Consider the following 15458-nt stretch of genomic DNA (forward strand, 5'->3'; position numbering starts at 1 on the left):
GTGGGGGAGAGAAAAGATCATTTAAAAAATCCTTTTCCTTTTGATCTTTGCCTTTTGTGACTTAAACCCTTATTTCCATTCCACAAATCTTACCCTTTCTTCTAATTAATAAAAATTAAAAATTTTAAATTCAGGTTTTTATTCATGGTGATGGGGGGTGGTGAGTCCCATTCAGCATCTGTGGATCCTTCTTCTGTTTCCTCTTGCTGCAGCTTTAATTTTTACCTCTCATTAAATATTGATGATTAGAATTGTGCTCTCATTTATTTCCTCATTCTTCTTCCCAGTGCCTCTTTATTTTGTTCCAATTTTTTTTTTTGTGGTTCCTCTCCTTAAATAGGAGTCTCCATTGCCTCAAGGTGGGGGGGACCTTAATTTGTCCTGCGAATAGCTTGTGCAGTACACCCCTTCCACTCTCTGTCATCAACTCTTTGTGGTCCCTGCCAGACTTTCCTGTGACCCCTTTGCTGGTGCCAGTCCTCTCGACAGGAATATCCTTCAGATACCAGAGCCCCGTTGACTTTCATGACTGCTCAGATGTGATTTCCTGTGCAGCTGAATCTGATATCAGTTCATCAAATTTCATTGCCGGCTCAGAAATAATGAAAGCATATTTTTCATTGTAATCTTCTCTGCTGCTGTCTTTGTGGTTCATCTCATCCCAGCACACTCTGGGCACCTTTTAGATCACGGCAGTGCTGTGTTCCACCTCTCAGCGCCAAACCCCAGTGGAGCACCATAGCTTATCAGGACCACTGGAGGAGGGAATGGAGACCCCTTTTTTGGGGGGGGGGGTGATACTGGGGTTGACTCAGGGGCACCCAACCACTGAGCCACACCCCCAGCCCTATTTTGCATTTTATTTAGAGACAGAGTCTCACACAGTTGCTTAGCACTTCGTTTTTGCTGAGGCTGGCTTTGAGTTTGAGATCCTCCTGTCTCAGCCTCCTGAGCCTTTGGGATTATAGGCATGTGCCACCATGCCCAGCCCATAGTGAGAACTTTTTAAATGATCTTTTCTCTCCCCCACAAAGGGTAGTTCAAGGTGAGGGGTGTGCTAAGCCCCCTAGATAAGGTAACCTGGGGAAACCTGGCCTGTGACCAAGTGAGATCAACCTCCCTCCCCTTTGCAGCCTATACTCAGTGCTGTCCACTCCATGTTAACCGGGCACGTGCTGTTCCAGGGGTCACTGTCATTTGGGGATGTGGCTGTGGGCTTCACGCGGAAGGAGTGGCAGTGGTTGGACCCTGCGCAGAGGATCCTGTACCGGGAGGTGATGCTGGAGACCTACAGCCACCTGGTCTCTGTGGGTGAGGAAGGCTTTACCCTGGTCTTCACATTATGTCTGAACACCTTTCCTTTCCCAGTTATGTGAAACAGTAAACCCCCTGAGTGCTTGGCCTTGGGCTTTGGTAGAGTGTCTTGACCTTACCGTGTGTCCAGTCAGCCTACTGTATCTGCAGAGTCAAGCAACGGTGGATGTTGAAGGGGTACAGACTTTTCTGCTTGTCATTATTCCCTAAATAATACAACAGCTACTTACGTAGCATCAGGTATTATAAGTCACCTAGCAATGATTCAAAGTACATAGGATGCAAGTTATATGTAAATGCTATGCCATTTTATATAAGGGTCTGGAAAATCAGGGATTTGGGTATCTCAAGGGGATGTCCTGAGCCAATTTCTTGCAGCTAGACACCAAGGGATGACTGTGATTTGAAGTCACCTCCCAAGTGGAATGTCTGTTCTTTGGCTGAGAAGTCAGTGTTCAGTGGGTGGCCCGAACCGTTTGCTTGCTGAGTAGCTCCACGTAACTCAGCACAGATCCTGTAACTATATCTCTTAAGCAGGGTGTCAAGTCAGCAAACCAGCTGTGATCTCCAGGCTGGAGCAGGGGACAGAGCCATGGGCAGGGAAGGAGGAGATGCGCAGGTGGAGATCTCCAGGTGAGGAGACAGCCTGCAGGGGGACCCTGGGAGTTGGGCTCCAGGCGGTTACAAAGCAGAGCCTTTGTTTTCTTTTCCCAGGTGAATGTTCTTACATGTCTTGGGTCATTGCAAGCAGTGGACATTTGACCTGAGACCTCAAGATGCCCAAATGATCCCTGCTACCTGCACCCCACTGCATGACTCCTTTCCTTTCCCTAGATTTTAAAGAGACACTGCCTCTATTTTTGTGCATCCTTTTATTCTGCCATGAAAACTCGCTTGCTCAGTCTTTCTCTGGAATCTTCAGTCTTGTGCGTTCCCCTGAGGTTATAAAATAAACTTTCTCATGTGTTTAGGGATTCAAGTAGGCTCTGTATTAAAATAGTTATTGTCGTGTGCCACGCTTTTGTGAATCTTTCCGTGAAATGCTTCAAAACTTATTTGCTGTATCTGTATTTGTTCCCACCCTGTCCTTAACACCTGCAAGCAGGTGAAAGCCATTCCTGTGCTTCAGGGTAAACTGATGACTCTGTCACCACCGTCTCCCTCAGTGTTCACCTGAATGAGGCATATGTTCACATTTATCACCTGTTTCTGCAACAGAAAATTAAGTGACAGGGCTATTCAGAGCTATTGTTCTAATGCCTTACACTTCTTTGGGGGAAGTGGGGGCTTTTCCTACTCTGCTTCTAGCTCATAACTTGGTACCAAGGAGTTTCTGAGTCTTAGTTTGCTGGTTTCTGTTTTTGATCCTCTAAGTCCTGCCCCCACCACGTGATCTCCTATCATCTTTTCTATTTCTTCGCACACCATTCTCAAACATCATAAGCTTGCACAGTCTAATTACTAGTTGGCTCTTCTGATTCCATTTCTGGTTTGAGTTGATCTTAGAAGTTAATGCCACTTTTTGTTAATGTGCCTAGTTACTCTGGTACCCTTTTTTAGATGATGCTTACATTCCTCTTCTTTCAAAACTGTGTGACATGGCCCCATTCTACCTAAGAAATTATAACTGCAGCTTTTCCTGGACACCTCAGTATCATCCTTTGGGGACAAGAGCTTTTATTTGTCCTTATTTCTATAGGAAGCTGATGGTGGATAGTTATGGAATCCCTCATTCTTTTAGGAAAGGAATCTTTGTCAAACATTTGTTCAGGGAAGTTGTTATTAATCCGGGATCCACACGGGAATCCTCTTGGAAGCTTAAAAACACCCCTGGTTGTGCCCTACCCTGGAAACTTCTCATGGGACATCAGCAATCCATGATCTTTACCTCTTAGGGATTCAGCAACTGGGCTCTGAAACTTCACCACCTCCGAACAGAAGAGTGACATCTTTGCAGTGCACATTGGTGCCGGGGTGAAGCGGCAGGTAGAGTCTGTGGTTTAAACAGGTAAAAGACAAAACAAGCTTGTAAGGGTTTAAACACAGGATGAAGAACCTGACACTGAAGATTCTTAAAGCCCTTCTTTAAACACCTCCCCTCTCCATTCCCCGGGGAACCCTAGTGTGCCTTTCATCTTGCCTTGTATTTCCTAGTACCCTTATCTCCTTGGGCCCCCTATCACCTGGGGGAAGCTAGAGCCTGGGGGCATTGGCTTATCATAGCGCATCATGACTAATATCAACTCCGCATTTGGTGATGTCCTCAGGACATGCTAGAAACACTCTCCCACAAGGCCAGTTTCTAACCATGGAAATGGGTGGACGCTACAGATCCCGTTTCCCTGTCGAACCCCTCAGTCAGCACCTCAAGCCTGCAGTGTTTCTTTCTTGCTCACTCTTGTGTCTGCATCCTCTTGCCAATCTGCCAAGTCAGACTGGTTCAGAGCAAAGTATTGTGGCCATTTCAGACCTATTTTACAGTCATCTCGCTTTTTCTTTTCAAAAGCCAAGGGACTAGAAAGTGATTTTAGGTTTATTTTTTTAGTCTAGGCAACTAGACTTAAAACCACAAAATTTGACCTGAGACCTCGAGATGCCCAAATGATCCCAGACGTTGCTGCAATAACTATGATACCTGGAAAGATGAGAAGTTTTTTTGTTTTTGCCTTTCCTAGAACTTTGGCAAGTTGACGCCCAAGCAGACAGACGACAGGAACACCAAAACAGACGTTTGGGGCAAGTTGCCGTCCCAGATGGGAAAAAATTAATCACCAAAGGGCTCCATGAATGTATTGAACTTGGAAAAAAACACTCCCCGAACTCACTCCTGGTCCCCTCAAGACAGCAGCCCCACTCGTGTGACTCATGTGGAAAGAGACTTCAGCAAAGCGTGGAGTTCAGTCCCAGTGCGTACCTTGCACGGAGGAGGTTTGAGTGCGATGGTCAAGGGAACTTGTTTCTCTACTCCAAGCTGGAGACTCCGCACCCTGCGGAGAGTCCGTGGGCTTGCACCCAGTGTCGAAAAGCCTTAAACCGGGACGCAGCCCTGGGTGCAGATCAGGGAACCCGTGGCGAGAAGCCCCATGAATGCACCAGGTGCGGGAAAGCCTTCTCCCGCAGGGCGCAGCTCATCGTCCATCACCGGGTGCACCGAGGGGAGAGATCCCACGGGGACAGTAGCTCAGGGAGTGGTGTCAAGGAGGAGGCTGTCTTTTGCAAGGGGGGACAGCACACCAAAGAGAAACCGAGAGGAGATCGCCGTCGTCGTGGCCCAAGGGTGTCCCGGAAAGGAGGTCTCTTTGCGCCCCATACGTTGCATGCTGAGGAGAGGCCATACAAATGCTCGGATTGTGAGAAAACCTTCTCGCACAAGTCCCGCCTGGTGGAGCACCACCGCTCCCACACCGGGGAGAAGCCCTACGGCTGCAGCGAGTGCGGCAAGACCTTCTCCCGCAAGTCCTGCCTCATCATCCACCACCGCATCCACACCGGGGAGAAGCCTTACGGCTGCGGCGAGTGCGGCAAGGCCTTCTTCCAGAAGTCGCACCTCATCCTGCATCTGAGGACACACACCGGGGAGAAGCCCTACAGCTGCAGCGACTGCGGCAAGGCCTTCTCGCAGAACTCCTGCCTCATCATCCACAAGCGCACGCACCTGGGCAAGAAGCCCTACCAGTGCCCGGAGTGCGGCAAGAGCTTCTCCCAGAAGGCCAACCTCCTCCGCCACCACAGGATCCACACCAGGGAGAAACTGCACGGGTGACAGGGTGACACGAGAGCTGTGTGGGTGTGGAGCAGCTTTGGAGCTGCAGAGACCCAGGCAATCCAGGTCTGGGGCTCTGCTGAGTCAGGAGGGGCACAGAGGAAGGGCCAAGAGGCCTTAGAGTGATATATATATATATTATAGGATAATCATAATGATAAAGGATATCTATGTTAACTATGGCTATTAAGCATTATAATATAAAAACAAGTTAAATCACTAAAACAGCAAATCTCAAAAAAGTGTCCGAACAATTCTAGAGCTTCATGGGGTTTATGTGCCTGAGTGTGCTACCTACAGAGTATTTATTTTTGAGTTGCATTGCTAGAAACAATTTTGAATTTATAGACACATAATAGAAAGAGTATATATCCAAGACTTACTATATTAAGCTACACCATCTGTCTTTGTAATATGTATTATAACTGACATATGAATTTATTCACCAGAAGTAACCACCTACCATTTGTCCTGTTGTTCGAAGTATGATAGAACTCCTGAATCTGGAAGCTAACAATTTCAGGACATTTTCTGATTTCTCTCAACCAACTAGTCAAAAGTTATAAATTAAATGTGAAAGGTTAGGGCTTCTTTTCTGGCATTTTTTGGACTGCCTAACATAAAACCCCTTCCACTGTAGACACCTAGAAATGATGGACAATATAAAATTAATATTCTCTTAAATGCATAATCCAGCTCTCAAGAAACTAAGTTTTCCAGATGTCAGCTATGTGGAAGGATCTGAAAACCAGAAATAAAGTTTGTGAGTTGATACCGTAGCTACACTGTGGGTCTGGTTTTTGTATGTCCAGAACCTTGTATGTCAAAGTCTATAGGAAGATGAGGCTTGCGGGCGGGGGTACACAGGGCAGAGTCTGCATGGAGATAATTCAAACGCAGAACTTTCAGAAGTCTGAACAACTGGAAAAGGTAGGACCCAGAATTCTTGTTGAGCCATGAACACCAAACTGCATCTCATCTGAGCTAGTTCTGAATTTGCTCTGTTCATGTCCTAGTTGAAACAGAACAATTAACATGAAAATTGGCTGTGGTCTTTGAAGGAGCCTACAGAAGAAGGCATCCTTGACTCCAGATTCCAAGCTGTGGTCTTGTGCACGGGCAGTAAGTACAGGGTGTCTCTGTACTTTCCTCTCAGTTGTGCTGCGAACCTAAAACTGCTTTAAAAATAAACTCTTTTTTAAAAAATTTTTTTTTTCAGTTTTTGGCGGACACATCATCTTTGTTTGTAAGTGGTGCTGAGGATTGAACCCGGGCCGCTCGCATGCCAGGCGAGCGCTTGAGCCACATCCCCAGCCCTAAAAATAAATCTTAAAAGAAAAAAAAATGTAACTATCCCAATATCCCTTGGGAGAGATTGTTTCCCTTGAGCTGTGGGACTTGGGGAAGGACCCTGGGGCTGTGGGACAGGAATTCCACGGGGGTCAGGTCCCAGGGAGGCATAAGGCAAAGCTGGGGATGGTAGGGACAGACCCTCTTCCCCAGACTTCTGAAGTCATTGAGGTTAAAGCTCCCTCTTGCTAGCTGATACCAGTTTTCCCTGTCAATTTGCAGATGTACTTTCTTCAGCCAGTGGGTAGGAGGTGCAATTGACCTAAGCCCCTTTTGCTTCTAAGTTTTCTGATTCCAAGTGGGCCCTTGGGGGATAATTAGGTTAAAGGTAGTCCTTAGTAATATCTTAAGGAAAAGGAATCTGGCATCTTGGTCTTGGTGGTGCAATCAGGACTATCAGGTTTTCCGAATGTAATTATTTATACCAAGTTCCAAACCTGTTACTTTCAAAGCTCTTTGGCTTTGGTACATGGGGTCCTCACACCAACACTAACAATCCTAGAAAAAGACTCCAGAGAAGGTGTAAGCTAGGTTCTCTTGACCTTGGTAGGATTTAGGAGCTTAATATATGAAACCCCCAAACCACACAGATTTGCTATGGTTTATTCCTCTTTCAAGTGTTAAGAACCACCAAGTTCAGGGATCTTACAACCTAAGAATAGAGCCTGAAAAATCTGACCTTAAAGATCTCAGTCTAATTGTGGGTGGTCAGGCAGGTGGGAACTGAGGTAGATGCTAAAATTAATTTTAAAGCAACAATAATAATAACCGAGAGGAAGAAAGGAAAGGTACCCAGACCTTCACAGGAAAAATGGTACTTGGGTTGATTCTTGCATTATACAGAGATTTTCACAGGAGAAAAGAGTACATATGCCAGGGACATAAGACAGCAGAACAGAGGCATGAAAATGTGTGGAGGCTGGCCTCATCTTGTAAATAACTGGAATCAGCTGAAGTTTATTTTGTACACTAAGGTATCCAGATCTCCAGTATCTTGATAGAAGTTTGCACACGGACACACCCGTAAGATTAGCACCCCACAAAAGCTACAGAACATTTTCAGTGCCAGGCAGTCTTTCCCCCACCCCTGCCAACCCAAGTCACCACTCTGGGACACTGAACACCAGACACCATGGATTAGTTTGTCATTGCCCTTTGGATGGAACCACATGGTATGTACTCTTTTTTTATATATACACTTATTTATTTACTTTTATATGATGCTGAGGATCAAATGCAGTGTCTCACATGTGCTAGGCGAGTGCTCTACCATGGAGCCACACCCCCAGCCCTGTACTCTTTTTTTTAACCTTTATCTTATTAGGGTTTTTAAAAAATATTTATTTTTTGTATGCATTACATTTATTGTTTATTTACTTTTATGTGGTGCTGAGGATTGATTCCATGGCCTCGCACGTGCTAGGCAAGTGCTCTACTGCCAAGCCACAACCCCAGTCCCCTGTCTTGCTTCTTAAATGTCATATTGTAGCTGTTTTTGTTTTGCCGGTAGCAGTTCATTTTTTTTTTCATTATTGCATAGTATTCAGTTGCTTGAATATGCCACAAGTAGTTTATAACTAGTGAACATTTCTAGTTTTTTAAATATTTATTTATTTTTTTAGTTGTAGTTGGACACAACACCTTTATTTATTTATTTTTATGTGGTGCTGAGGATTGAACTCAGGGCCTCGCATGTGCTAGACGAGCGCTCTACCACTGAGCCACAACCCCAGCCCTCTAGTTTTTTCTTCTATTATCAAGAATGTGTCTGTAAACTTCATATATATATCAGTACCTGTTTCTCTTCCAAAGATACTGTGTAGCCAGAGTTTCCAGCAGTTGTTTTCAACCAGGAGTGACTTTGCCCCTCAGGGACCTTTGATAGTGTCCAATGACTTTTTTGGGGGAGGGGGCATACCAGGGATTGAACTCAGGGGCACTCGACCACTGAGCCACATCCCCAGCCCTACTTTGTATTTTATTTAGAGACAGGGTCTCACTGAGTTGCTTAGTGCTTTGCTTTTGCTGAGCCTGTCTTTGAACTCTCAATCCTCCTGCCTCAGTCTCCCGAGCCGTTGGGATTACAGCCGATGCACCCGGCTCTAATGACATTTTTGATTATCACATCTGAAGAGGAGGAGGAAGCTCCTGGCATTTAATGGGTAGAGACCAGGGTGCTGCTGCGCATCTTGCACTGTCAGGAGATCTCTCCACAACGAGGAATTCACCAGCTCTCAAACTGTCAACTAGGGTGGAGTTTCAGAGGTCTTTAGGTGCTAGACTCAGGTTCATGTCCAGTAGGCATTGGGGAGCCATAGATGGCTCTGGAAGGGAGAGATTTCCATCAGGGGGGACACATTTCAGGACCGACACCACCTGGCCTTCAGCTTTAGGTGAACTCAGCTTGGTGGGTCATCCCTGGGGTCCTCTGACTGACCACCCGCTGCAGGGCACCTTGCATGTCCCGGTTGCGCAGCGTGTAGATGGCCGGATACAGCAGTGGGGTGAGGTTGATGTAGATGAGTGAGACCAGCTTGTCCTCCTCCAGGGACCGGCTGCTCAGGGGTCGGGCGTACATGGCCGTGGCACAGCCGTAGTGGAGCACAGCCACCGTGAGGTGGGACGCTACGGTGTTGAAGGCCTTGCGGCGGCCTGCGGCTCCCCCAACCCCCAGGATGACCACCAGCACTCTGGTATAGGACAGCAAGATCAGGACCAGGGGCAGCACGAGCAGCAGCAGGCAGGCCACCAGCAGCACATGCTCTTGCAGGTCCCGGTTCCCACAGGCCAGCACCAGCACCGCGGGGAGGTCACAGAAGACATGGTTGACCAGGCCGCCATGGCAGAAGGGCAGCTGGAATATGGCTGTGGTAAGGCCTAGGGCGAGGACTGAGCCACCGACACAGCAGGAGGCCAGGAGACCCCAGCAGAGCCCTGTGGTCATGAGCTGAGGGTAGTAGAGAGGGCGGCAGATGGCCAAGTAGCGGTCCAGGGCCATGGCTGCCAGCAGCAGGCACTCAGAACCTCCCAGGGCCACAAAAAGGCCCATCTGGGCAGCACAGGTGGAGGGGGCCACAGCCTGGCCCCCGGGTGGCAGGAGGAAGCCAGCCAGCATGCGCGGGGTCAGCACCAGTGTGTAGGCCACTTCCACAGCGGACAGCGCACCCAGAAAGAAGTACATAGGTGTGTGCAGGGCGGGCTCCACCAGGGCCAGGACCAGGATGAGCAGGTTCCCTGCCAGGGTGGCCAGGTAGAGCGGCAGCAGGAGAGCAAAGAGCAGCACCCGAAGGCCCTGGGGCCACCCGGAGAAGCCCAGGATTACAAACTCCTGCGGGGCAGTCCAGCTGGACTCAGGCCAGTGGCTTGTGTTGGGGCCTAGGGGAGGACAGGCATGCAGGCCAGTGTCACAGTGTCACAGTGATGCCTGCCTCCCAGGAAATAGGTGACACTTGCCTCTCCTGGGCCCCAGAACCCCATGCCTGCCCTCTGAGATCTGTCTCTTGCTCTCTGTACCCCTCTCCATCCTCCCCAGAACTTGAGCTCCTTCCCATTCCTCTTAAGTCCTCCAGGAATTCAGATATCCACCCTTCCTGCTGTCCTCCTGGGCCCACTTTGCCTCCCGGCTTCCTGGGACCTTCTTCAGACCTATCTTCCTACCCTCCTAGCTCTCCCCAGCCTTCAAAAGCCTACCTAAGGACTCAGGCATCCTCTTTCTATAGCATTGAGGATGAGGGGATGGTACCCAGGGTGGGGAAATGGCTGAGGAGTTCAGGCTTCTCTTACACAGCCTCCATGTTGAGTGGGTATGCGGGGAGTGACTGAGCGGGCGGTCCTGTAGATAAAATCCATGAAGGCTAAGGGGCTTGAGCAGAGCTAGAAAGTCTGTCACAAAGACCCATCTCAGTCTCTGTACACCTGCAGCTCCTCGTGGGGTGTCGCCTCCCAGATGGACCACGTGATCCTCCTCCTCATCTGCTCTGAGTTGGTTGGTTCTATTTATGCCATTTCATCTCTTTAGCAGGATTCAGGACAAGCCCGTGGGAATCCTGGGCCTATTATTTCTAACTACAGGTGGAAAAAACTGCAAAGGAAGATGGTCTACACTCTCCTTGGTGAACTGGCCACCTTAAGATGAACAGGAATCTTCATGAATAATGGCATCTGGCCCCATGGCTTCAGCCACGTGATTCCTAAATCTGTCTCAAGACTCAGTCTCTCCTCCTAGCTGCAGATCCTTATAGTCGATAGTCTCCCAAGCATTTCCACCAACGTTTCCAATTGCATCCGTCCCAAACTCAATTCCTGATCTCCAACCCAAACCTCCCTTCCTTCTGAAAATAGAGCTGGCCCAGCACCAAGATCAGAAATCAGGAAGCCATACTGGATTCCTTCTCTCACCCTCCAGTACAACCAGATGCCATGTCCTGCCACACATTCCTCACACCCCAGCTGTCCTTCTCTCTCCTGATCGATCCCATCCAATCTAATGGGTCCGTCCATCTTCAATCAGCCTCCTTTCCCATACCACCAACTATAGTGACCTTTTCTCAGGAACAGATATTAGTTTTTTTGTTTCTTTATTTTTGGTACTGGGGATTGAACTCAGGGGCACTCGATCATTAAGCCACATCCCCAGCCCTATTTTGTCTTTTATTTAAAGACAGGGTCTCACTAAATTGCTTACTGCCTCGCTTTTGCTGAGGCTGGCTTTGAACTCGTGATCCTCCTGTCTCAGCCTCCCTAGCTAGCTGCTGGGATGACAGGCATGCACCCCTGCCCCTGGCCAGATATCATTTCTTTAACTATCCCCACTTTACTATCATGATTAATCCATGCTCCTTAGCACAGCATCTTTGGTCCTTCGCAATGTCCCTTCCAGCTTCATCTTACGTCATTCAGCACCATGACTTTAGCTGGAGTGGGAGACTCACTTCCTGTATGCACTGTATCTTTGTATGGGCTGTTTTCACTTCTGGGAATGCCCCAAAGTCCCCACATTATCTACCTGGGAAACTTCTATTCATTCTCCACAGCTGCACTCAGATGTCATGTCCTGGGTGAAGATTCCTGGCCTCCAGGTGGGCGTGGTGTCAACCTCTGATTCCACAGTTGTCATGGAAACGCCTCTAAACTCAGTTTCCTAGAATCAAGATTTGATTTATTTGCTGAATTACTCCAAGAAAAAAAATTACTCCATTCTCATTTCTCCACAATTTGTGCCTCCTCTCAGTTCTCCTAGTTACTGTCCCTGACTTGAGTTTTTGGCTCTGGAATCTCAGAGAGCCACTAGCCTCGCCCTTTACCTCTACCAGTTGCTCCAAATTCTTCTGGACCCTCAGCTAAAATGCATTGACTGTCAATATTACCATCAACCTCAGATGGAGGGTGTGCAATCAATCATCTTCATGGTCAGTACCTCCACAAGCTACAAGAATCATGTCCAGCTCTCCACCCAGCCATCCAAGTTCAAGTGTCAAGTAAGAGACATATTCTCCTCCTCTCCTTTTTCTTCCTATTCCCCAATCCTTTAAAGCAGTCCTCCTTTGAAAGCTAACCCAAGCCCACCAACCCCAAGAAGCCTTGCCTGGTCAGGTCAACCCCTTGTTTCCTTCAAGTCACGTAACCGCCCACCATGGTGGATGTCCATCAACGCTCACGAAACTGCCAGGTCAGCCGGTCTGCTATTGCATCATCACCAGAGCAGTTCATTGATCTTTAACCAGCAGTTTCTCTCTGCCCAGGAGGCTGGTAGTGTACTGGGGGCATTTTTTGTAGAGTTTAGATCAACAGCACCGAGGACCATGAGATCCAGCCCATTTCCTCACCTGTAAAATGAGAGTCCGAGTAGAGGATTACATTTCTTCCAGTTCTCCTATTTTGTGGTACTATCAAAAGCTGAGCTTTTGATTATGCTCTTATTCCCAAAGTAAACCATTTTTTTTTAAAAAAAGAGATTTTAGAACCCTCAAAACATTTAAAATAGAACCACCATATGATCTAACAATTTCACTCTTGGTATATATCTGACAGAAGTGAAATCAATATGTCGAAGAGACATCTGTACTCTCATGTGTTTTTGTAGTGGGGATTGAACCCAGGGGCCCTTTCCCACTGAGCCACATACCTAGCCTTTTTTTTTTTTAAATTTTGACACAGGGTTTTGCTAAGTTGTTTAGGGCCTTGCTAAGTTGCTAAGGCTGGCTTTGAACTTATGATTAATCCTCCTGCCTCAGTCTCCCAAGTGGAGGCAATGACAGGCATGTACCACCAAGACTGATTTTTTTCCATATTTACTGGTACATTATAATTATACACAATGGTAGGATTTGTTGATACATAGTCATAAATGCACATGATATGATTTTTTTTTCTTTTTTGTTTTGTGGTGCTGGAGATTGAATCCAGGGCCTTGTGTATGCAAGGCAAGCACTTTACCAACTGAGCTACATCCCCAGCCCAATACATGATATAATTTGATCAATATCACTGAACTGCCATGTCCATCGAAGCACTATTCACCAGAGCAGAGCAATAGAAACAACTGTAGTGTCCATCAACTAATGAATGGATAAGGAAAACATCATGACTGGGCTGTAGCTCAGTAGTAGAGACATTGCCTAGCACATGGGGCACTGGGTTCAATCCTCAGCACCACATAAAATAAATAAATAAAGATATTGTGTCCATCTACAACTAAAACTATATATATATATATATATATATATATATATATATGAAAAGAAAACATGGTATATATACACAACAGAATATTATTCAGCTGTTAAAAAAAGAATGAAATCCTGTCATTTATGACAACATGGATAGAACTAGAGATCACTATGTTAAGTGAAGTAAGCCAGGCACAGAATCAAATACTGCATGATCTCACTCCTGAGGAATCTAAAATAGTTGATCACATGGAAGCTGAGTGAATGGTGGTTAAAGGCTGGGGAGAGTAAGGGGACACAGGGAGTGGAAAGGTTGATCCACGGGCACTTACAGTTAGATAAGAGGAAGAACTTCCACATGCATTGCACAGTAGGGTGAATGTAGATAGCAATAATGTACAATTATGTACAGTTAAGATGTACATGTTTCAATAAGCCAGAAGAAGGGATTTTGAAATAAAGAAATGAGGAATATGTGGGGAGAGAGATACATTTATCCTCATGTAAACATAATACAATGTATACACCTATCAAAACATCATATGGCACCCCACAAATACAACTTTTAGGTTTTTATGTACCAGTTAAAAATAAATTTAACTTAAAAAGATATTTCGATGTTTCAAGAGCTCATAAAGAAGTTCGAAGACATGGGTTTAATTTAGTAAGGGATATGTTAAGTCAGGCATAACCTGGTCCATATTCTTGACAGATCTTAGAAGGGCCTTAGACCAATTCACATACCAAAAAGGCTCTTTCTAGCACTCCCAGTGTGTTTGTGTGTCTGTTTGCACATCTGTGTTTCCTTGTACAAAGTGCCCTGGGATGTGGTCTGCTTCACCTCGTTCTGAGGGAGCCTCAGGTAACCCTAGTCCTGTCTGGCCTCTATCACGGTGTGTGACGTGGCCCGAGTCACATGTTTCTCTCTGTTTTCCTATTCCTCATCCGTGTCCCCTTCATGAGGGACCCTGGCTCCTTGGCTCCCTGGCCTCCAAGTCCTGGTTTGCCCTCTGCTGAGGACAGGGTCCCATCTTTTGTTTTTCTTGGAGTCGGCACAGCACAGTGGACAGACAGGAGCTCTGGGTCCACAAACATCTGGGTTTTACTCTCAGATCTTTCACTCACCAGCTGCCAGAGCTGAGAGAGAATTTTGAGTTTTTCTCAAACCTCAGCAGCATCCTCAGCTCCACAGGCTTGTCTCCATGATGGCCTTCAATGACATGTAGAAAGCACTGATTAAAAAAAAAAAAAAACCTAAAATATCAAAGTGGGTCTAGTCCCTCCTCTTTGCTTTCTGCTCCTCATGTACCTGTTACATTCTGCCTTAGCCCCCAGTCTCTGGATGGAAGACTTATTGGGAGAGATGAGGTAACTAGTGGGAGACGGGAGGACCTGGATGGCTCGGGGTGGCAGACACTTGCAATACCCCAGCTCACTTTTTCCGGCTGCTTTGAGGCTAAGACTTAGGTTTCTTTAAGTGTCCAGCCCTGGTCCCTGGTCTCTGGTCCCTGCCTGCTCCCTGCAGCTCTTCTTCCTTAGCTCTCTGTTCTCACCCTACACTGTTTTGTTCTTTCTTCTTCTTTGTTTTTTTTTTAAGTTGTAGATGGATACAATGCTTTTATTATTATTATTTTTTTTTACGTGGGGCTGAGGATCAAACCCAGTGCCTCACACATGCTAAGCAAAGTGCTCTACCACTGAGCCACCACCCCAGGCCCTCTCCACCGTCTTCTGCCTCAGTCTAATCGTGCAACAATCTGAATATACCATGGTCACCCAGTTCTCCCTGATCTTGCACCGGATGTTCTTTTCCCACCTGGAAATGGACTCACTCTTCAAGGATCCAATCAAACATCAGCTCCTCAAAAAGGATAAAGCAGGAGAGTCAACCGTAGAAGGCTTTTGTAGAAAATGGGAAGAGACTGACTCAACTACAGCTTTATCCCTTGTCCCCCAGGCTTTCCTGGACCCTGACGGTGCCTCTCAACTCACCCTTCATTGACAGTGTCCCCATGTTCCCTTTAAACACTGACGGGGGTTGAGATATTAGGAAGAAAACAACTACAGCTGCCATTACTGTTACTGGTATTTGATGAGCCCTTACCGTGCACAAGGGATGGTCTGAGCATTCCACATGCACATTATTAAATACATAGTTATATATTCTATAAAGTTGCAAGACAACTGTGTACCAGGCATTTATAGATGAGGAAGCTGAGACTTAGATGGACTTTTAAAAAATTTTTTTAGTTGTAGTTGGACATAATACATTTATTTATTTTTATGTGGTGCTGAGGATCAAAACCCTGTGCCTCAAACTTGCTAGGCGAGTGCTGTACCACGGAGCTACAACCCTACCTCCT

At 46.7% G+C, this 15458-nt stretch overlaps 2 protein-coding genes and 1 non-coding gene across 3 annotated transcripts; 1 reads left to right on the forward strand and 2 right to left on the reverse strand.

Annotated features, from left to right (window-relative positions):
• Positions 1-1157: 1157 nt before the first annotated feature.
• On the forward strand, positions 1158-5077 carry LOC113195611 (zinc finger protein 268-like). Its single transcript, XM_077802904.1, has 3 exons — positions 1158-1311; positions 3990-4470; positions 4639-5077. Exons 1-3 carry the CDS (start codon positions 1158-1160, stop codon positions 5075-5077), a joined length of 1074 nt encoding a protein of 357 aa, XP_077659030.1.
• Positions 5078-8086: 3009 nt separating this feature from the next.
• On the reverse strand, positions 8087-8159 carry Trnaa-agc (transfer RNA alanine (anticodon AGC)). Its single transcript has one exon. It is a non-coding gene; the product is annotated as a tRNA-Ala (tRNA).
• Positions 8160-8816: 657 nt separating this feature from the next.
• On the reverse strand, positions 8817-15109 carry LOC113195609 (olfactory receptor 10AC1-like). Its single transcript, XM_026407218.1, has 2 exons — positions 15088-15109; positions 8817-9802 (listed from the first exon to the last, which is right to left on the reverse strand). The coding sequence occupies exons 1-2, from the start codon at positions 15107-15109 to the stop codon at positions 8817-8819; spliced, it is 1008 nt and encodes a 335-aa protein (XP_026263003.1).
• Between the last annotated feature and the right edge of the window lie 349 nt (positions 15110-15458).

The sequence above is a fragment of the Urocitellus parryii genome, chromosome 9 (genome assembly GCF_045843805.1).
Source record: "Urocitellus parryii isolate mUroPar1 chromosome 9, mUroPar1.hap1, whole genome shotgun sequence".
NCBI classification, from domain to species: Eukaryota; Metazoa; Chordata; class Mammalia; order Rodentia; family Sciuridae; genus Urocitellus; species Urocitellus parryii.